Raw genomic sequence first — 23581 nt, 5'->3', positions numbered from 1 at the left:
ACGGTCAAAACCATAACATATATACTTACTCTACTTTGAATCTCTTGTCTGGGCGTTTAGTTCCCAGATCGGATTAGCTTTCTTTATTCTGGACCTACAAGAGTGAATGCACGAATGATCTCTTGTACTGTGTTTTACTGTCTTTATTGGCATATCTCACTGGCAGCTTCCTGCGCAAGTGTCCAGACGAGTTGGTTGTGATTATGTGCGATGCGGTGTGGAAACCGTTGATCTAGAAAACATCCGTTGGCTCGGAAGGTGTATGCTAACGTGCAGCGCTGCTTGAACTTGCCTCTGTTTTCCATACCACTCTTTCCTGGAGAGAGAGCAACAAACTCCTTTTTCCCCTTCGCCGTCAAATCAGGTCTTCGTCCTGAGGGGGATGGATCCACTTTTGCTATATACTTTTTTTGACAAAACGGTGAACTAAGAATTTGACATTATATAAATCCTTCAATATAATTTAATTAAATAAAGACACTATTATTCTATGTATTACTTCAAATCTCTCAACTATTTCACATCAATTAAACATTTAGTATATAGCGTTCGTTTAAAAAACAGTGCGACTATTGTTTTATTATTTCATTTTGATTTTTAATTTATGATCTGTCATCAAATCAATATGCTCTCAAGCAATTATCTTACAGAGTTTGTATTAAATCACATTTGCCTATACTGCAGGATCATCTTCACAATAATTTCAAATTTTGGTAAATTGTCTTTTTTGGCTTCTAGATACTGCCGTAAAAAGATATGTCTTATCATCTTTTGCTTACTAGAAGTTATCATGTTCCTTCTCTCATAGAAAACACAATACTTCTGCAAGCATCTCTTATTTCTTCTTCTTTGAATTTAGAATAAGAATTCTTACTGAATCTCTATTTTCTTATATTTTATACTCTTACTATCACTAGTTCAAGCAATTAGATATATTTTCTTTAATCTCAATGGTATCACTGTTATATATATAATTAATATTCCTATAGATATAGTTAGAAAATTTATTAAAAAATAAATTACTAGTCTTTACCATGCTGCAATGTCTTACTTAAAAAGCTCCTGTATTTCTTTTATTATTTCATGTTTTAAATAAAGAGCAAAATTATTTGTTGCTATTAATATATATTACTGCTTAAAAATAATATACCAGAAGAAATAAAGCTATTGTATGAGCAATATACAATCAAACTGAGGCGGGTTGTGTTGGTCTATGCAAAGAAGTGGCCCAGACAATTAACAAAAAAAAGAAATATATATCGATCTCCTCTAAAAGCTCCTTAGCCCTAATATTGGCAATTGGCAACTTGTTCTCTTGAGAAAGATAAAAGGAAAATAGTAGTGATATATAAGAATGTTCTTTATGGCTTTCACCTTTCAATGTAATTATAGATGTTTCGATACATAATAAAATAATATAATTATTAAGCTATTACTAAGCTATTACTAAAATGTTGGGATAAGCTATGCTTCTTTGGATGATAAATAATAAATAAAAGAGAGAGGAATAGAAATAGATAGATATTGTTGGGGTTCATTGTTACAATCTTTATGATTTTCAATTGATTGCTGTGCCAGTTGTAACAATCATGTTCTTCTCAAGGTCATGACTTAACCAATTGGTTTACATAATTGATACAAAAAGATTTAGAGATATAGGATATTCCTGGGCTAGCCGAAAATGTGAATATACATCCATGTCAGTCACGACATATCAAAAGGAATATATGTAAACACTTTCATGCAAGATGTGTATATCATGGTCTTTAATAATGAGTCTTTGGGCTCATTTCCAATGCGCTCACTGTAGACGCCTTACTTATAAAACTTGTCTTAATATGAGATTCTTGTCTTTTTAATTGAACGCACTGCACTCTTTGGCTAGTCTAGCAATTGAGTTTTCTCAAGGTACTATGTCCTAAAAGTGGTTTGTATCTTGCACAATCTTACCTGCATTTACTGTAGAGGAGAAGAAATCAAAATGGATTCTGTTTTGGACTTTATTGTTTGAGATGAAAAAGCTCCAAAGTTTTGAACCGGTGTAGTCTTTTGAGTGCTCTGGATTGTGAACTAGTGAACTGCTTTTCCAGACATATCAACAAGTCAGTATTCTTCACTCCCTGGAAAAGATTAACGGAGGGTGAAAGTCCCTCACCTTGTCTTGAGCTCTTGTCTTTGTGTTAAGCAGCTTCCAACGAGTCGGGTTGTTTTTACAAACTCCCTAATCCCAGTGAAAAGTTTCATTGAAGACTAAATATATTTTTAAAAAACCAACTGATCACAAGTACCGTCAGGGAAAGTATCTCTTAGTGTAGAGCATACCTAGTGTTAAAGATCTTCCTGAGTCAGTCATATGAAGGCGAAAGCCGGATGAAATCCATGTCAGTTTTTTCTGTATTGTGCGGCACATAACATGGAGGAGACTGAGGAGCGCAGAGGTAGCTTTATGCTATTTTCTTAGGACGTTGGATACTGGCTCTTCAGATTTTGTCCTTCAGGGCATGTCAAGATTGTCACATAAAGGTCAAAGTATAAGGGTGTATCACCTGAATACAGAGTTTTTTTTAAGAAAAATTCGTTGAGCACCTGGACGTGAGGTAATGCGGGTATAATCTAGCACAATCGCCTATATTTTACTGCTTCCTGTTGAAATGATCTTTGTGCTTTTCAAGTTCCTCTCTGCTTAGTCTTTGACACTTGTAACCCACGTTCTGGTAAACAGAACTGAACATGAGGGAGGTACCCGAAGCAAAGTTAAGGTGTCTAAGTAAATGCTATGTTGTTCCACTTGGGTGTCTCAGACATCTATCTTGAACAGTTTGGCATTAAAGCATTTCACCGATACTTTGCCGTCATTGTAAATTTGATGACATGTCGAGTAGGCAGGAATGAGGGTTGTTGAGAAGTTTGGGCTTAAACTTGAGTGGATCGACCTTCAAGCGCAGGTCTTGACAAAAAAAAATTATTATCTTCAGTTTTTCTTTTTTTTCTTTTTTGCTACTAGGTCTTGGCCTAATGATGAAACTGTATAAAGTCCCTTGGAGACAAAAAGTGGAAGGTTTTTTTTTTTAAAAAAAAAAAAGAAAACCAAAGCTAGTCTCAACCAAATCGTTAGAGAGGGTAAGGGTCTTTCAATTTCTAGTAAAAATAAAATAAAATAAAATAAATAATTATTTAAAATCAAATTATTCGGTTATACCCTTAGTTTTATATTAGAACGAACATCATATCTAAAACCAAGTGAAGTTATAGTTACCAATTAGTTATTATACTTAATACGTTTCTTCAAAGTTATATTGATTAATGAGTGAATAACATTAATACCAAGAAATATTAATTTTTATGGACAATACATAAAACTAATATGAGGATGTCAAAAACGTAAAACAAAAAATCTATCGCATTTAAGCACCAAATACCAACACTATTGGAAATGGTTGATGATTCCGATGGAGATTTTTTAAAGGTACAATATATTACTTTTCAAACTTATAATAGGAATTGCCAAGTTTCTTTCCATGGTATAATCCTTATATATATATCTTACTGATTTAAAAATAAATCAAATACATAATGCTTTTTACACCTAACCTTGTCCAATTGCTCAATACCATACTCTTGTCCGATTCATAGATATTTTTGCTTGGCTTTTTGTATGTATACATATACTATTAGTGATAATAATAAGAGGAAGAAGCGATTTTGTGATATAGACCTTTTATAATATAGAGTATACAAGATTTTCCAGGTTAGTTGTGCAAACGGCTTTTGTAGGATAATGTTACTACGTTTGGACCGGGTAAAGGAAGTCTGGCCCGGAGTAGACCCAATTCGGGAGATTCCTAAAAACTAAAACCCGCGCCTGCCATTCATATTGTTCCCGTACCACATGTAACAAATGAGAAGATTGGTAAAGTAGATCGTCCCTCGTTCTCCAAAGAGTGGTTTTTATTACTATTATTTATAGGGTAACTGTTTGGCAAGTCTGTGAGTATTTTTTGCTGAAGAAAAAGCTTTGAAAAAGAAATATGCATGTATATTACTTTAGAATGGCCAGAAAAAAAAAGAAACTTTATTACTATAGCCAATAAAATATAAGCTATGTATCATCTATTTTTCAAAGATTTAAAAAACGAGTTATCTGTCTTGAGATCTAATATATATATATATGGTAAAGGGGTAAAAAAATAGGTCTTTTTTTTCTATATATTTAATAAGGAGTAATAGTAATATCGATAAAAAAATGAGAGAAAGGTTAGTATTTCGTGTACCCTTGTTATGACTTTTAGTATAAACAAGTCTTTTGAATATTCTTTGACGAGCTAAAGGTAATTTTGTTTAGTTTGGTTTGGTTTGGTTTGGTTTGGTTTGGTTTGGTTTGATCGTAATCTAAGTTTATTGTAAAAACAATGAGAAGAAGGTCAAGGCAGATTTTGATTCAGCATATGTACATATATTGTCTGTGGGTCGGTGTATGTGCGCTGGCTATATTTTAATCACTTATTTTCATTTTCTGTTTTGCCTGTGTTTGGAATAAATATTTGGGGTTTTTGATTTTGATTTTGATTTCTTTTACTATTTAAATGTTATCTGATCTAAACCAAGTAAAAACAATTATATGATTTGGAAAAAGAAAAAGAAAAGGCTAAAAGACAGTCATTTAAATTGTGTCTATAAAGCGCACTGCTGGGCTAAATAAGTATAAAAGAAAAAAAGAACCCCCAAAGTCAATTGATCCTCGGGATCTATTGCATGTTCTTTTCAAGATTATTGAATATCCAACAAATAATTGCACATAATCTTGTGTACATACATGTATTGATCTCTCTCTCTCTCTCTGTGTGTGTGTGTGTGTGTGCGTATTATTCAGAATACATATAAAAGCTTGATTTAATAATAGCTATGATAATAATCTATTCGATGGGCATTGGAAATAATGCGGTAAAATGTATTGTAAACATATATTTTTAGACAATTGAAGCAAAGTAATATAATTTTGTGTATAAGTGTCCAATTTGAACAGCCTTCACCCCCTTGAAGATCTGATAAGAATTTTGAGTGGATTAATTATGGATCATCTTATTACCGTACTGTTTATACTATAAGAAATTAGTAACAAAAATAATATAAAAAGCAAAAAAAAAGAGATCAAAAAAATTGTACATTTGTAATATTTATCAGATCTTTTTCGGGGTTTGTATTTAATATAAAATTGATTACATATATAAAAAAGTAAAGGATCTTGGATTTGGAACATAAAATGAGACATGGGAGGAGTTCATTTATAACGTGTGTGTGTATACATATAAAAATACAATACAATACATTTGTTCTCCGAATAGGTGACTTTAGTGAGGTGCCAGACCGAATTGTATCTTTTTTGTTTTATATATATAAAATAAAATAAAATAAAAAAGCAAATAAACATCTATGTATGGTGTGCGCGGTAAACCTTGTTTTTGGCGTGCTTTGTGGGGGTGAAATTCATTGGAGAGAATTTATATCGACAGACAAATCTAAATACTTTACTATAATAATATGCGTGCGTGCGTGAGTGCGTGTGTGTGAGTGTTTTATGTATAGACGTATGCATGTATGTATAAGAGAGACAGAAAAAAAAAGAGGTGATTAAAACAAGTTGATTTGTGAAAGCAAATATGACTAGTATTTATTTTGTTGCTTTGAATTGCCTTGAATTTTGGTTGTTTATTTTGTGTAGAAAGAAAGAGGGAGCTGAGAGTGTATTGGTAAAGAGGAAGGGGGGTATGCATTACGATGATTTTTTTTATATATATCAATATATATGAATGAAGCAAAATTAAAGGATGATAATGAATAATAATAATATTGTGGGTGTGGGTGTATAGATATATAGATATATGTTTGTATGAATGTATGTATGAATGAATGAATGAATGAATGAAAGATCAAGTTAAATGGTTGCATTTAGACGTCTAGTAAGACTTTGACGCTTCTTCCGCCATTCTTCTTCGAGAACCTGGATACGACGTACGACATCTTCTTCGCCCAGGAGAGATCCATTGCTAACAACACATGCTTTTGCAAAAGAATACTTCCATATCACACGTGCATCCACACCAGCACCTTCAAGCATGTGTTGTATACGCGAAAGACGGGTGTGACATTCGTGTGTGTGGGACTGAAGGTACTTGAGCAGATCCTGGGGAATCTGATCATTCCCTTGTACGATGTGTTCCAGAACAGGGTTTGAGTAGAGATCGTATTTGTAACAGCCACTGTGTGCAAGTTTGGAATCTAGAGAAGCGTATCTTTCGGTGTATATTTGCGGTACAGGAGTATGTGGTGCCATGCCAGACACCACCCAGGCAAGTGTTGCTCGAACCCAGTGGATCTCTAGTCGAGGGGCTGGAACACCCACGCCCATATGGATTGCGTGCGAAGAGTAGGCTGTGTTAAAAAGATTGTGGTGTGGGGAGGCCTTGGTTTGGTAGGACAAGGCCAAGATCAGACCCCTATCCCCGACATAGTGAAGATCGCCAGGTGACTGTTTTGAAGGAAGAAGACTGGCAGGTGAAGGCAGTTCATAGGTACGCTCGAGAGCAGGATTGTACAGCAAGTGGAATAGGGCCAGGTCCTTTTCTTGTACGGTCAGACAGTCCTCGACTGCAGCCGGAAGCCGGGTTTGTGCTTTCCACTGACTAAAGTGGATCTGCATCCGCCGTTGGTAGATGCTCCATTGCGATGTCTGATCAGGACCTTGAGAGCCTGCGTGTTCGGTGACCTGAACCGGTTTGAATTCAATGACCTGATGAATTGGGTCGTAGGAGTGAGCCTCCAGATCAATAGTTCTCTTGTGTGAACGCTCTCCTAGCTTGACAGTCACTGTCTGGCGAGTTGCTTTGATGGAAAGGTAGATGTGTTCTGTAGCCATATGTTGCCATTGCTTGCAGACACTTCTCACTCGATACACTTCATTATAAGGCATAAATGAGAATATTTGAAATAAAATCTCTGGAGCAAGACTGTGTATGTTGGTATGTGTCTCCATGGTAATAGTAATAATAAAAAACAGAAAAGAGAAGTGAGTTTGAAAGATGGTGGGAAAAAAGAGCTTCGGGCTTTATACAGAATTTTCTTTTTTTTTTTATTAAAATATATATAGGAATTCAAACGCTATTTTAAATTAAGAGATTTATGTTATATAAATGTGTACACTATAAAATGTAAAAAAAAAATAAAAAAAAATTAAGTATAGATGTTTAATAAATAAAAGTGATATTATAAAAGTAAAGCAAGATTAATTATTGTGGATAAGGCAAGGGTGCTCTGTTGAGTGCTTGTTGAGTGTTTATAATTTGTATATGTGCTCAAGCTATACACATAATGTGCGGATATTGCATATTAACAACAGTTTGATGTGCATGATCTACAGTCTATTAAAGAAGGTACAGATATGTTTATGTATACAGAGGTGTGTTTGTGCGTGAGTGTGTGAGTTTGCGTGTGTGCGTGCGTGAGAGTAATTGCCTTGGTCAAATTGCAATTCTTTAGAGACTAATTTAATAATCCACAAGAGGTTTTCTATTAAAGTGAGGCTATTGTTAGATATTTGTGCAAAAATAAAGCTGTATATACTGAGTGTGTAATAAGGCTATTTCTATAAAATATACAGGTACATTCGCACACATACATTGAACAGTGCCAAATTTCGGTTTATGAAACTAATTGTCGGATATCGAATATTATATATGCGGCTTTACAATTCCCAAAAGCCGGTTTTTTGTTTTAGTCTTTTTGGTCAAAAGATGGCTTCTATTTTAAAGGCATAATAATAATAATACTAATACAAATGAACATTTTAAAGAAGATTTTACTATAAAAGCGTTACCTATCGTCTCACACAAGTACAATAAGCTGTGTCTCTTCTTGATCATGAACTAAATTCAAATGACTCTGGACTAGTTTTTTTCTAAAAAAAAAAACCCCCCATTTCTACAACACTTTTTAGAGCCGGAATATCGGACCTCTTCTGCTAATCGCTTCTTCTTTTTTTGGCATTTTTAAAATAACAGATAACCATTCATTTATATTCAAATCACTAATTACACTTAGATGACAAGATTATGCCAGTTTCTTTTTTCTCCAAAGTTAATTATGTAAGAATCTTGACAAGAAAGAACAAAAAAAAAAATTGTACTCAATTGACCAACCCTTAATATTTCACTAAACAACAATAATAATAATACCATGAGATTTTTTTTCTCTGTTTTGTCTATTAAAAAAAAACCTCTTTATTTGAATTCTCTCTTTGGCTGTTTCGAGCAGTATAATTAATTTCTTATATTGAAAAATACTAACCTGTTTTATGTATATTTTTCTGTCGTACTACAATAACCAAGAAAATATACAAAAGAATTATAGTGCTTTTTTTTTGAAGACAATGGGCAGGTTTTATGCTCTCTGAGGGTTTATTACTCTATTCCTGAACCAGGTCAAAAAGTTATGTTGAAAGATGTTTAAATCGAGATGTTGTGATGAACAAATGTTTGGATAATTGAATACAAATTGTTATTACTAACAAATACGTATTCTACTATCATGACTCTAAAGCCACTAAACCAAAAACACAATTCACAAAGTACAACGAGAAATGGTTTAACCAAGAGGTTGACATAGATAATTGGATTATGTAGGTATCAATACCATTAAGAAAAACAATATTAGCTTTTTTCATGCTTAAACTCTCTGAATAAGCTAAATGTAAGCTTTCCAATAGTGTTTCAAATTAGGTCTATCTATTGTTGATGATACTAATGCTGATGAAGTTTATGTGTCCATAATTCTTGTTATTTCTATAGGTTATGATATTCAATAAGAAAGCAATTGAGATAGTGGGAGAGGGTTTGTTTATTAAAAGAAAATGGTATTGCTGTTATATCTATTACTATTGAATTGACCATAAGATTCAATTACCTGTTGTTTAATTAGTAGTTTATACTATACAGACATGTAGTGTACGAGTAGATGGTATAAGAGAGTTTTAAGATTGTTAACACAGCAGGGGTTATTAGCAAGTAGGAACCAGAATTTGGTTGTAGAGTTTGTGCTTCACTCGATTGTGGTGCGCATACCTCCATCTTTCATTCCTTTATTTTCTTTTTCTTTGTTAAAACAGCATAAAATAAAATTTTGCCAGTAATTTGTCTTGTTGATACTTATTCTCTTTTAGCTACTGATAGATAGATATATTACAAGTAGACATTTTAAATGACTTTTCTTTTTATAATATTAATAGTACACTACCCTTTAACTATGTAAAGCCTGTCGAATGATATATGTACATAAAACCAAAAAAAAAAAAAAGGCCGTCTATTGTAATTTGGATTTCCGCCCTTAAATTTAAATGCCACTATTTGGCAGTGTTTTCACTGTACATTCATATATACATATAATCTATATAATCTATAGCATTCTAATCGCATTTTCCATTAGGAGGTCCAGTAAGCCATCTCTCAAGTACTTTAGTACAATCAAATACAGGTTTGTTAAGCTTTACGTTGACTTCGTTGTGTCTACGGCACAACCATTGGCTTAATGCATCACGGCTTACAACTTGTACAGGCTCAGCAGCCATGTGCTTCTGGAAGTCGTCCTACACAGCACCAAAGATTCAAATAATAAACAAATAAGGATCTCTTGCACTCTATTTATCTTTTTCCTTCTTCTATTATTATGTCTACCCCTTATTTATAAATAATATATATATATATATGTATATACACAAACACACACAAACACGCACAAAGAAAAAAAAATAACTTGATTATTGAGCTTACTTTACAAAACCAGCATGGATAATGCTGAGCAAAAGATTCCATAAATCTTGTCATACTTTTCTTCTCTTCCTCTGCAGGTTTTTCGGGATAATAGGCTGCCATTGTATGCAGGAGTGTCCAAGTTGACCTTCCAAGGGTTGCTACATCAGCCGGACAGTTGTTACGCCGCCAAGTTTCCTCATCCTCTTTAGGTCCAGGGTCTGTGTTCACACTCTTGGCAGTGCTTGTTTTGGTATTCTTCTTTTCAGCCTTGGTCCATGTCTTGAAGTCATTGCATACTCGACATGGCTTTCCATTAATCATCGGAATAGCCTTTCCTGTCACGGGATCGTATTCGACTGAATGCTTTGGTGGTTTGTCCTTGACATTGTCTTGATGAGATTCTTCTACCATTGTTGAAGTCAAAATAGATAACAAAAAATTGATAAATAATACAAAAATAAAATAAAATAAAATAACAAAGCAAAAAAAAAGTGACAGGCAGAAAGCAAGACCGGGACTTTTCCACTAACATATATATATATATATATATATATATATTATTCTCCTTCATTTTCCATTTTGGTGCTTGTAGGAAGGATGTTACTACAAGCCACCTTTTGTAGTATTATACTCTGTCAAAGAAAAACTACTTTTATAACTATTACTATTGTTCTTTAATGATATTCATATATGTATATCAATATATTAAGGATTTAATTGGTCTATGTATCAATTGCTGCGGGAGATTTGTCTATTTCTTTATGCTCGTTTATCGCTTCGAGTAGTACTTGGACTATAGTATATAATGCATAATGTATCATTTATACTGCTGTCTGCACGTGTTTAATCGCTTTTGTTTTTTTTTGGAATGTAGCTTGAGAACCTCATCTACCGATTGACATTAGGATGACTAATCTGTTTGAACCTGCTTGACTTGGCATTAATGATGTGCTATTCAAACCCCTACACAAAGTCAAGTATGCTGTATATTTTGATTTTATCATGTATATGTATATATATTTGCGTTTTAGAAATGTATGAATATCTATTTGTGTTATCCACCCCTCCTATGTGATTTGATTTGATCTTTGATTTATGCTTAACAACAAGTAGCCTTCTGATTACTTATTCGCTACTTTACTTACCGTTAATATAAGACTCGCCTCTATTAGGTACATTGGGTTACATGATAGTCAGAGTATATTTCCACGAATTTATTTGTTTTCGTTATAAATTTAGAGTACGTATGAGTAAACGACTGATTTGTTTAACAAGGAAAATATATTATATATGTTTTTGCGACATATTACACTGAAACATATTGCACTGAGATCAAAGTCTATGGCCTTCTTTTTCTCTATTTTGGTAGGAGTAAAGATGTGCCTCTACACGCTGCGCTCGTACCTCTATAAATTAAATAATTTATATATATATATATATATCTTGCACCAATTATCTAAACAACCTAGCACAGATCAGTAATCTTACGGGGACGACATTTTCTGTTGGGGACACGATGTTTTTATGTTGCCGGACTAATTCATTGTGACCACCTTACCTGTCCGGGGGTCCGGTGTTTTTCTCTAATCCTTCAGGGCAAAATGGCGTGTCCTAAAAAAGTATATTATATGAATAGCCAGTTATGAAGGAGATTATAAGAAGTTGCTGTCATTAGATTGTGACGCAACCTTGTTGGATATTTTACCATGTATTGTACTTCTTATGCGTATGATACCTTTGTCTTTTGTTCGCCTACTTATATTACCAGAGTTTGAAAGCACCAACTTGGAAGTAATGCTCACCCACTCTTTTTTTTTAAAAAAAAAAAAAAGCACAAAGAAGATCTTTACGAATATCGTGTATCCTTTGGGATCATATATATATCATATGGCGACAAAAAGAAAAGTGATAATGTGTGATCAGGTAGAATCAAAATGTCGTCTCCCACCAGGAAACATTGTTCTCCAAAAATTAGTGCCAGACCACTATATTAAATAGCCAAGAAAGTTTCTAGAGCAGTTTATAAAACGCGAAACAGAGTTCTTGGATCCAATAAGAAGTGTATATAATACTGGTACCCAACATTACTAGTGAAAAAAAAGGGTGGATAGTGAAAAGCCCTCAAACAATACAAGGTGTCTTAATCAACGCATCCTTTCATTGATAAGGGCGATTTTAGTTGTAGGTGTATATTAAATATATATATATATATATATATAATCTATGTTTATTATATGTCTCTTCCTTGTGCTCTTTGATTGTGTATACAGACGCTGATAACAGCCTCGTTTGAGCATGTTGTAGGCCTTGACGTGATACAGGAGAAAATGATGAACTACGTTATGATAAAGAACACTACTTGAGGATTTATTATGAGGGGGTAGATTGTTTTGTTTAGAAGTTTTACTTGACAGGAAAATAAAAGTAAGGGCTCAATAAGAAAGCTGATCAGAATATGAAGAAGTTTAGCAAAGTAAAGAAAAGCAAAGAAAAGAAAAGATGATTTCAAGCATCTGGTAGATTGAGATTGGAAGCACAATATAATTATTATATTAATTATATTAAAACATATCGTAGTTGACTGATGATGATTGATCCTAGCCCAAATCAGTCTAGCCATTTCAACCCATCGGTTTAATTCATACAAGTGCACGATCAGACCACCACTCTGGTATTTAACTTCCGTGTATATAAAACCTCTATAGAATCGACCGATTTTTATTTTCTTTTATTTATTTAAGTCAATAATAATTCTCATCATTTTCCTCTCGTTCTTTCTCTTCTTCCTTTCTCTTTCACCTTTACTTAATTTCTTCTTCTTTTTCTTTGATTTCAATTTCAATTCCAGGTAATTTTTCTATTTATTATTTCGGGAATAGACATCACATCAAAAGGCTTTTAATTCCAAAACGAAACCTATTCAAACTGTGCGTATTTAAGTATATTTTCTTATTCGTATAAAAGATTTATATATGTGGTACATATAGCAAAGAATATCAAAGTAGGCACAGATAGGAACATATTGGTACACTGTAATATCAAGGGTAAGGACAATGGTTGGTCCAAGAGAAATCAATATACAAAGAGAATAGAACAGAAATGTATACATGTAAAGCGTATGAATACGGTAATGTTCTATTCTCTTCTGTAGACTTCTATATTTCTTCTTTAATTTAACAGTAATATAAATAAAATATATACTGTGTTACCCAAAAAAAAAAGAGAAAGCAATCTCGATTTAGATTTAGATTTAAATTTGTATTCTTTTTTCTTCCTTCTTCTTCTATAAAGACTAAATTTGTACTATTTATTTTTGATGTATTACAAAGCCTAATTTTGTTGTTGTTTTTTCTTTACTATTATTCTATTAGGCTTCTATAATGATCTCATACTCTCTATATTTTTCTCTTATGAACAATCACAAAGATGCAAACCAAGACTTGTGATAAGCCAGGTTAAGCTAAATTTAGTCAAGTTTGTTCAAGTTGATCCAATAGATGAGATATGCTAGATTAAGCATAGTTACGAGATATTGTACTGCTAATGTACTTGGATAACAAAGTACACTACTTTGTAATCAGCCAAAGACGTCTACAAAGAAGTCCCTGAGATGCTAGTTAGTAAGGAAGGAAGGAAGGAAGAATCTATATATCACTGTATATGCTTATTATAAGATCCAAACCCGCCAATATATCCAAACTTGAGGTAACACCATAACTACTGGCGGAGATGGCTATGGATCTATATAGAATGATGTAGAAGCTTATAGAACTCATAGAGAACTCATAGAGAACAAAACAAAAAAAAAGAATGTACGAGAAAGCCGTGGGTTTAGGGTATGAAACCGACTACTGGGGAAATAAAAGTCAATTTCATAGTTTATTATAACAAACTTTTTTTTTTACTTCTAATTCAATACAATATATTCTCTTTACGCTCTCGGTCCTTCCTTCCTTGCTTCCTTCCCTTTTTTTTTTATATATAAAAGAGTATTGATATGTCCGCATTTGGCAGGAGATTAGGAGGGGTTTGGGTTTGGCATTAAAGTGTACAAATATATATATGTATGTATGTATATGTATATGTATGTATATAAACACCAAAGTACACCCAGGAACACAGGCACATACAATACTTGGATTTCTTATTTCGTTTGACATATTTCATAACCAATTTATTGGTCTTTTCCCTCTTCTTTATCTGCTTCTTATATAATTACTTCTTTTGTTCTATCATCTTTCTTTCTCTTTCTTTTTTGTTTCCTATTTTAAAATATATATATATATATATATATATATACTTCTTCCAATTATTTGTATGCACCAATGTATTCTGAGAAATCTCTTTTATTATCTCGGCTTAACCAAGACATTTATTCCATAATCTTCAAGTATCTCGACAATTTCTCTCTTGTTGTCCTTGGTCAGACATGTCGTCATTTTTATGCATTAGTCAGTCGGGAATTGTCATTCACGTCTGCCATCTGGCGAGAGATCGACTGCAATCCAGTACCCAATGGTCCACCCATGTTCCACAACCGTTGCCTGGTCGGAATCGACAACAAGCTTTACCTTCCATGGATGACCAAAGAACCGGTCTGCTTCGTATTTGACGTCTCACTGTGCTGCTGGGAGAACCCGATCAGTCTAGAAATTCGGTCAACTCTCTATAGACCATTTGTGACACCAGTGGCAGCCATTGGATCAAAGGTCTACATGTTTGGCGGCCGAGAAGTCTCGTCCTCTGCCCTCTCCAACTCTCTCTGGGTACTTGATATAAACACTCGGATTGTGACCCACCTTGACGTAAACGGAATTCCTCCAAGACCACGCTTTGACCATAGTCTGGACGTACTTGAAGATAGATATTTGATTGTATTTGGCGGAATGTGCGCAGATTCTCCAGGTAATTATAATCATGCACATCGACACACATACAAAATTCAAAATTCAAACACCTCTCATTTTTATTATTTTTATTTTATTTATACATTTAATGTTTAATGTTTAATGATAGGTGAAAGTGACGTCTTTGTATTTGATACCTTGACAAATACATGGCAAGAGCCACCAGTGGATGGGTAAGCACTCAATTATCATTAAAAAGCTCACAAACAATTTAGTACATACAAACATACAAACACACAAATACACAAATACATCCAGAAGACAACCTCTTGGACTCACGAGCAGTTCGTATTAGTCGGCTTCCTTCGGCTCGGTTCGGACATGCGTCTGTGATGGTGGGCTGCTATTTGTATGTCTATGGCGGGTGTTTGATCCAGACCCAAGGAAACACAGTCCACGACCTGCTATATCGCCTCGATTGTTCGACCTGGACGTGGTACAAATACGACCACCCCGAGGCCTATCTCTATCGACATCGACTGAATGTTCCCAATATTGCCGAGATATCCCAATCTCTGCAGGAGGGATTCGTTGTCGAAACCACAGGCACACCCCCTAGGGACCGGTTCCAATGTACCATGTGCGCGGTTGGAAGATCATTACTCGTGATGGGTGGTCAGACTATCCGTCAAGATGTCAACGATACAAACGAGCTCCACGTTCACTCGCTCAGGACAATCGATGTGTTTGATAGCCGGCGCAAACACTGGAGCTCAATAACGACCTCGACCAATGTCTATCCAGATTCGCTAACCTGTATCCAGATACAGAACTGTCTGAAAGGAGGTCATTTTATGATCGTCTTGGGACAGCACAAGATATTCGAATATCAGTCAAAGGACAAGAGCAGGCAGATTCCAGACGAGGAAGGTTATCTAGACACGACTATTTATAGCCACACCTTCATCCAAGATGATAGCCAGGCAGCATACGATGGCACAAGTAGTCTTAAACACAATACTGAGCACATCTGTCTTGTATTGAGCTTGAACGAGTATAGTATATAGCTGCTATACATTATATAAACTCTTCTTCTTTTTCATCTGGTAGATTTGGAGCCAAGGGTTGATAATCTTCTTTATTTAACACACAAACATACACCACCTACACCTACACCTACACCTACAATCACAATCACATTCATTTATTCATACAAATATAATATAATTCTTTTTCTTTTTCTCATTCAAACAATCAGCCATTCGTGCTTATATACTTTGTGCTTCTTTATCCTCTATGTATGTATATATATATATATATATAAAAGAAGTCTCTGTTTAATATTCACTACCCCCTCCTCCTCCTCCTCCTACTACTACTACTACTACTACTACTCATCCTTCTTTGCTCTCTTTCTCCCTTTCTTAATATATATATATATAAAGAGCGTCATTATATAGGAATTAAACCTCGGCATATATTTCTATATTTCTCTATATATATATTTTTGTTTTCTTTCTTTCCTTTACTCTTTCTTTCCTTTTCTTTCTTCATTACTAAGATGCGCATTCTAGTCTGGCTACTGTTGTGTACTTTTGTATTTGCTGACGATATTTATATTACATCACCACAGGAAGACGATGTTTACTGCATTGGCTCGACTCTTCCTATCATCTATCATGGCAAGTTTAAAAAAGATCCAAAGTTTGGGAATGAAAAAGATTCTTCGAGAAACTCACAGATATGCTACATAAATACATAAATACATAAATACATAAATATACAAAATATGCACACAAAAATAAATAATGGATCTATAAATCAATCAATCAATCAATCAATCAATATATAAACACCAATAAAGTGAGGGGAAGTGGTATGGCAAATATAGGTAGAGCCAATGCAACACTCGTTTCCGACGATCCACCAATTGTATTGGATATCCCAGGATCAGAATCATCCGGGGAACATGGCGTAGATCATCTTGTCCGTTGGACTCTCCCTGCATCTCTCTCAAATGGTCCATACTCCCTGCGTGTGGCTGGTCTGTAAGTAATCTATACAATATATACCAAACCATCACTAACTCTGGAATTCAAATAAAGGGCCACGTATCGGTGCTCAAAGAATAGGGATGGTCAAGGTAAGATTGAATTAGACAAAGACCCATATTATATCTGTTATGGTTTTGGGGTCAATCATCAAAGCGACTATCATTCTCATCATCCTTTTTTTATTTTATTTTATTTTACGGTATTTGAACCCCCCTTGCTTTATTTCTATCATGATTATTATAGCTCCTTATGAGAGCTGCCAAATCACACTTGAAAAGAGTGTTTCTCTTACAATCATAAATTGTTAATCATTATAAATGAAATATGAGAATCAAGGGGGATATATCCTCATTTATTAAATAAATGATAAAACTAAAGAGCATGAAGCAGATTGATCTTCTTTAGATATATAAATGAACAATTAAGAAAGAGAGGAAAGGTCAGAATAATAATCTAATAGATGAGACTAAGACCATCTATATATCTGGACTGCCTGTGGTCGATCCCTCTATAATTTTATTACATGTACTTTACATTCTCAACAAAAAAAATCAAATCAAATCAAATCAATATATAAATATAAATATATAAAAGAGAGGGGTTATAAAAATAATAATTATAATAATTATAATCAAATATCCAAATTTACCAATATGAATTTTCTACATCTCTTTTTATGTCTCTCACCGAACCTTCTCTAGCCGCTCCCTCATCCAATTCTTCAAGCCCTACTTCTGCAACATGCCCTGACCCGGAAAATACGGGTAACTCGTCACCAAGACAGATGTCTGCCATCGAACAAACTGTCACCAGTCTTTTGAAGTCCACAAAACAGCTTCTGATGAGTTTGACGGACTGGTCGGTTGGTACCACGACCTCTGGCAGTGTCTTGGAAGCCTATGACCTACTCTCACTCGACTTTAACCAAGCCTCTCAAGCGTTCGAGGCAGCTGCAATGTCAATGACGTATGTGGTCATCTTGTCCTTCTATCTATCTCTCTTTGTCTATCTATCTATCTATATATATTGTGTATATATATTAAAATAAACCAAGAAAAAAGGATTTATTTCTCACCCTCAATATATATATATATATACAAAATGATATGTCTTTAGAGACCTTGCATCGGTTCCAGCACAATTATTAGAATCTCTTCGAGAAGCGCTTTCACAACAACCGACCGCACTAGATGCTCATTTACCAGCTATTCGCGACATCATCCTTCAGCTCTTAAAAGGTCTGAAACGCAAACAAGCTTGTTTGAGAGAGCGGACCGAGACAGAAGCGATCATGCCCCGTTCAGCTGATCGCCAGACTAGAGCACCTCTTTCACCACAGCCATCTGTACGACCTTTACCTACGCCCACAAACTCTTCTGAGCAAGTAAAAACCTTTACTTCTACACATCAAAATCAAAATCAAAACACAAGCACAAACACGAATATAAATCCAAATCCAAATCCAGACACAAACACAAATACTACTGCTAATGTTAACCCTAGCATCAACTCTACCACACATAATAATCATTTTAATAATAATAATAATAATAATAATAATAATAATCACAACAATGGTGAGGATCGGTGGGATGCCTTGGTTGCACTCAAACAACAGTCCAACTTGGCACGTCGATCATCCGTTCGAAGATCCGTCCAGCGGGAGACAGAACCCAAGCGGCCTCAGGATATGGTCAAGATGAGTCTGTTTCTTGGTCTTGGTGATCATGTCAAGAAAGTAAATTTTGAGGGAGTTGTCAGCTTTGAGGGGCTAAGAGTGCTATTCCTCGAAACATTCAATTCAATCGATACGGTCTCGATGTTAAAGATCAGAGATCCAGCCACATTAATTATGTATGAACTTGAAGACCTTGAAGACGTGAAGCCAAATTCGTATCTATCGATGTCTTTGGCTCAGACTCAAGCTCAAGCTCAAGGTCAAGGTCAGGGTCAGGGTCAGAGCCAAAACCAAAGTCAAGGTAAACAAAAAATATTATATTACCTATGTATATTTGTGTAGGCACAAATCCATATATATACATCAATTTATGTATATAATTACCTACTAAGGTTACAATCGATGATGCTAATTGTTATTGATACTTTATTTCTTTATTTCTTGTTATGATAATGATGATGGTATAGAGCCAAATAGCGATAAAACGATTTCACAGTGCTTGACCCAAGCCATCCAATCAATGGAAAGAGCAATCTTAACCGAGCTGAGGGTAAATCGGGGTCCGCACCAGATAGAAAATACCAAGAGCGTCGATCCAGAACCGATGGTTTCTACAACTGGTGCTGTGAATCGGATCAAAGATCAACAAGAAGAAATCCAAAGACTGAAGCGTGATTTGGCTGTCCTACGTCAAGTATTCAGGGAATACAAGCACGAGGCCTCTAAAGTACTTGGAGACCTACAAAGGGCGGCCGAGAAGCTCAAGACCAGCCAGACTCTGCTATTCCGGCCCCCTCGAACGCTTATTGACCAGACCAGGCAGCGATCAGAGGAGGCGGCGGTCGAGCTTGGTCGGCGCCTAGAAGAGCTCCAGGATACTATTGACGAACTCAAGCTGGATGTGACCCAGCGCAAGTGCCGCCCATCGGCAGCCCAGCTGGATTATTGTAAGAACGAGGTTCGATTGATAGGCGAGCGGCGTCGGGAGCTGGCCCAACAGTTGCAGACCTTTAAGCCGATGTGGAAGAAGACATGGGAGGAAGAGTTGCGGACGATTGTGAAAGAGCAAGGGTTTCTGAAGGAGCAGGAAAGTGTGTTGATGGATATGGAGGAGGATCATGGTGCGGTGGTCCAGGTGCTTGAGCAGCTCCAGAAAGTGACCGAGATACAGCGGAAACACTCGCTCACCCAGGCACCGCCACTCCATGTTCCTCTCAGGACTACTGATACAACAAAGGTCATGTCGAGTGTACTTGAGCAGGTGGCATCGGTCCAGGTGGATTCGTCTAGGCGCGTCAAGGCATTGGAGCAGGCCGAGAAATTCCGGGCACGTGAGCTGGCCAACCGAATAGATGCCTTTGAGGAAGAGTTGGTGACGTTTGTGGACAGCAAGAAGCTTAAACGCACAGGAGGACCTGAAGAGATCGATCGTCAACGCCAACAGAAAAATGCTGCCATGTTGAAAGAAATGTTTGGAGAGAGTTCTAGAACGTCACAATGACAATAGTAGGCTAGCTTGCTTTTTGTTTCTCTTCTTTACATATAAATATATTTCTCTTTCATAATTGTTCTTCTTTTGGAAGAGGTGTGAGAACGATGGTCCCTATTTTTATATGAGTCTATAAATGTGTATGTAAATGTAAATGTGTATGTACATGTACCTGTATATGTATTATGTATGTATATACTATTATATATTATTATTGTGAATGCGCACACACAAACGTACATGTGTATATATATTGTATATAATTATATAATTAGATTAAACTCTAACTACAAGTACATAACCATAGTTACCATGACGTAGTTACCAAAGGGTAATCTTATTAATGAATATCATAAATTGTTTTGCCATATATGGAAGGCGATCTCTCTCTCTCTCCCTTCTGACAACAATTCCTTTATATATTGGGATTGTTCTCTTTGTTTGAGTTTTTTTTTTGTGTGTGTGTGTGCAAAACACGATAATTTACAAATACCCAACTTCTTCTTTCTTCCCTTCTTTTCTTAACTCATTTTCATTACATTCAACATGCCAAGTCAAAAGACCACTACACCACATCAGTGCTCTCACACACCTAAACCACAGACATTTATGTGTCGCATAACCTCTGGTTTCTGTACATGTTGTGGCGTTGACATTTCACGATTCAGGTACAAAACTATTTCATTTGTGTATATATTTTTTTGCTTAAATAATCAAGAATAAAAATAAAAAGGGGATAAATATATAGCAAAGATTGTCGATTGACTGATCGACTGATCAAATCAAAATGGTTTCAACATATTAAATCGATTGGATCTCTAATTTTATATATATATCTTTATAGTCATGAATTCTGGTGTCGACACGCAAATAGCTAAAGAATCTCAACCGAACCACATCAACGAACAATACCAAAAAAACGAAAGACCAATACAAATAACACATACACGCACAAACTATCATAATGTCATTGACACTATCATTACTATTACCATTACCATCACCATTACCATAACGATCATCATTATCATTATCAAACCAACACGCTAAATCCAAAACCAAGAAAAAAAAAGATACACAACTAACGAGGCGAGAAAACACCCAAACAAACCAAGAATCCAAGAGAAAAAGAACATCTTGTAGCCATATTTCTTTCTTTTTTTTCTTAAATGAAAGCACACGCACACACGCACACACGCACACACGCACACACGAATGAATGAACGAACGAACGAATGAACGAACGAATGAACGAATGCACGCCTTATAACATTTCATTATATATATATTTATATATGCCCACATACTTCTTCCTTTTCTTCTTCTTTAAGCCTTTCATTAATTCATTCGGTCATGCATTCATTAATTCATTCATTTATTCATTTATTTATTTATTCATTCATTCATTCAATTATTCAATTATTCATTCGTTCATTTATGCATTCATTCTATTTCCAACAGCAGCAACAACAAGAGAGAATGGAATAGTACAATAGTAGTTCTCATCTGTATTATGTATATTATGTATATGTAAATATTCAACCTTTTTCTTATTCTTTTTCTTATCATTTACTCTATGACTAGATCTTTAGATATTCATTCCAACCACCATTGATTCTTTTATACCCCGTTGTACCACTTTGACCCAAACAGGCTATTATTTTATGACGTATGGGCCAGCTGTATCTTTTCTTTTTTTTTTATTATTATTATTATTTGCCATGGCAACACAAGAACACAATACTCTCTTTATACATTTGTTGTTTTTTTTATTTTATTTTAAACTTTTTATTTATATATATATATTTCTTGGCTGTACAAAATAATAAAAATATTGAAATTGTAAATGATTTGTGTACATTAATATTTGAAATATATTGCATTACAGATTTTATATATATATATATAATTCTTGTGTATTTTCATTGTTTCAATTTATTTTTTATATATAAATTATAATCGATTCTGCGATTCTTAAAAAAAAGAAGAAAAAAGGAAAAAATCTAATATATTGTGTTATATTGAATATTACACATCCACAATATAGTTTCCAGGTACAACCCCAGAGCCTATTCGATCTTGTCTCAATTCGTCCCACAATTCAGCCATCCACCATTTATCAAAACTGGAAGGTCCCATAATGGCCAAGTAGCTTCCCTGTCGAAAACTCAACTCTCCTTCAACCTTGGCTGCATAGTCATACAGTCCACGCACTACATAAATAAATTATATTATGATGATAATCTAGTTCAGTCTACACCTTTTTTTTTCTTTTTTTTTTAAAAAAAAGCTTACCCCATCGGAGAACTGGCCGGCCATCTATGACGTAAGGCAGGGCCGATCCCTGACTCACTCCGTGCGCTGGGCTAGAAGTTTGACGGTAGTTAGATTGCCAAGGTGTTGGGATAGTCGCTGGAGATGGAAGTGGCGATCTACCGGAAATAGACCCGCGGTGATTTGTATTGATCGGCTGGGGAGAAGGTTGGCGCCCAAGAGCAGGCAATCCCCCAGGTGCCATCATTGGAGATGGTTGCATTATAGAAGAAGACATATGTTGCTGTTGCTGCTGCTGCTGCTGAGTACTCGGTTGTCTCTGCAGGTGTTGTACAGGAGACGGAGAAGGTACCATTGGAGGCTGGTAGCTATTCTGTATCATTGGAGATCTAGGAGGCATCATTTGAGGCTGATAATTATTCTGTATCATTGGGGATCTAGGAGGCATCATTGGAGAAGGAGACCTTTGTGGGTGCTGTTGTTGTTGTTGCTGTTGCTGTTGCTGTTGCTGTTGCTGTTGCTGTTGCTGTTGCTGTTGCTGTTGCTGTTGCTGTTGCTGTTGCTGTTGCTGTTGCTGTTGCTGTTGCTGATACTGCTGTTGCTGTTGTTGATACTGCTGTTGCTGTTGTTGATACTGCTGCTGCTGCTGATACTGTTGCTGATACTGATGTTGTTGTTGTTGCTGATACTGTTGCTGTTGTTGTGACGGTAGCTCTTCTTTCTGCTGTAGAATAGTATCTTGAAATTGATTTATTTGCTGCAGTTGATGATTCAATTGGTCTTGGTCTAGCAATCCGCCCTGAGCTGATTCTATCAATTGCTGCCGTCGCATATTCAACAATGACATATGGTGCTGCTGTTGTGGTCCGAGTTGTTCAAACGACGCCTGTACTCCATGTGATTCATTGCTCGTGGAATTAGCGCCAAAGGGTCCATGGAGATCCATCTAAAACCCATTAGGATTAGACTCCCTTTTCTCCTCAAAAACTTTGTTTTTGCATTTTGTTTTCTATATTACATTATCTATTCATTTGAAATTCTTTGTATTCTAGAACCTCACAACTCTTATTCTTAATTTTTTTATATTCTATTTTTAATTTTCTTTTTTTTATTACATATTCTATATTCTATATTGTATATATGGTTACCTGCAGAAAAGATAAAGGTGAAGATGATCTTCCCTGTGAATCTGAGCCTGATTTATTATGTTGGCGCGCCTGTTGTACCAACGGTGAACGCGGTGGCATCATCGGTGATGGAGGTGGCATCCTAGGAGAATGTGTCTGTGATAAAGGTGGAGGATGACCATGATTGATATTTGATACTGATGCTGATGCTGATGCTGATGCTGATACTGATGACGATGTTGATGTTGATGTGGATGTGGATGCTGATACTGGTGGTACGTGAGGAGGTCTTCCCTGTAATAAAGGTGGTCC

The 23581-nt window shown here is 35.4% G+C and overlaps 6 protein-coding genes across 6 annotated transcripts; 3 read left to right on the top strand and 3 right to left on the bottom strand.

Annotated features, from left to right (window-relative positions):
• Positions 1-143: 143 nt before the first annotated feature.
• PHYBLDRAFT_141204 (hypothetical protein) lies at positions 144-2244 on the bottom strand (the record flags this gene model as incomplete). The annotated part of the gene is made up of 3 exons (XM_018430548.1): positions 144-397; positions 1951-2081; positions 2156-2244. 3 exons carry the CDS (start codon positions 2242-2244, stop codon positions 144-146), a joined length of 474 nt encoding a protein of 157 aa, XP_018295358.1.
• Positions 2245-5932: 3688 nt separating this feature from the next.
• On the bottom strand, positions 5933-7030 carry PHYBLDRAFT_164232 (hypothetical protein; the record flags this gene model as incomplete). Its single annotated transcript, XM_018434971.1, has 1 exon — positions 5933-7030. The coding sequence occupies one exon, from the start codon at positions 7028-7030 to the stop codon at positions 5933-5935; it is 1098 nt and encodes a 365-aa protein (XP_018295357.1).
• Positions 7031-9454: 2424 nt separating this feature from the next.
• Positions 9455-10121, bottom strand: PHYBLDRAFT_108245 (hypothetical protein; the record flags this gene model as incomplete). Its single annotated transcript, XM_018428035.1, has 2 exons — positions 9455-9634; positions 9819-10121. 2 exons carry the CDS (start codon positions 10119-10121, stop codon positions 9455-9457), a joined length of 483 nt encoding a protein of 160 aa, XP_018295356.1.
• Positions 10122-14125: 4004 nt separating this feature from the next.
• On the top strand, positions 14126-15714 carry PHYBLDRAFT_164230 (hypothetical protein; the record flags this gene model as incomplete). Its single annotated transcript, XM_018434970.1, has 3 exons — positions 14126-14705; positions 14817-14880; positions 15003-15714. 3 exons carry the CDS (start codon positions 14126-14128, stop codon positions 15712-15714), a joined length of 1356 nt encoding a protein of 451 aa, XP_018295355.1.
• A 1780-nt stretch (positions 15715-17494) lies between these two features.
• On the top strand, positions 17495-19853 carry PHYBLDRAFT_97149 (hypothetical protein; the record flags this gene model as incomplete). Its single annotated transcript, XM_018444002.1, has 4 exons — positions 17495-17667; positions 17818-18301; positions 18389-18638; positions 18847-19853. Coding segments are annotated over 4 exons (1914 nt in total), but the record flags the coding sequence as incomplete, so codon positions are not given.
• Positions 19854-20336: 483 nt separating this feature from the next.
• On the top strand, positions 20337-21717 carry PHYBLDRAFT_157726 (hypothetical protein). The gene is made up of 2 exons (XM_018433667.1): positions 20337-20536; positions 20713-21717. Exons 1-2 carry the CDS (start codon positions 20415-20417, stop codon positions 20744-20746), a joined length of 156 nt encoding a protein of 51 aa, XP_018295353.1. The 5' UTR covers positions 20337-20414; the 3' UTR covers positions 20747-21717.
• Positions 21718-23581: the final 1864 nt, after the last annotated feature.

This window comes from Phycomyces blakesleeanus (genome assembly GCF_001638985.1).
Source record: "Phycomyces blakesleeanus NRRL 1555(-) unplaced genomic scaffold PHYBLscaffold_4, whole genome shotgun sequence".
Taxonomy (NCBI): Eukaryota; Fungi; Mucoromycota; class Mucoromycetes; order Mucorales; family Phycomycetaceae; genus Phycomyces; species Phycomyces blakesleeanus.
The sequence above is the reverse complement of the archived record's forward strand: the minus strand, read 5'-3'. Positions and strand labels throughout refer to the sequence as shown.

Excerpts from the sequence above, each read along its gene's own strand:
- PHYBLDRAFT_157726 (XM_018433667.1), top strand. The coding sequence starts at position 20,415 with ATGCCAAGTCAAAAGACCACTACACCACATCAGTGCTCTCACACACCT. Across the intron at positions 20,537-20,712 it reads GTTGACATTTCACGATTCAG|TCATGAATTCTGGTGTCGAC; the intron begins GTACAAAACTAT and ends ATATCTTTATAG.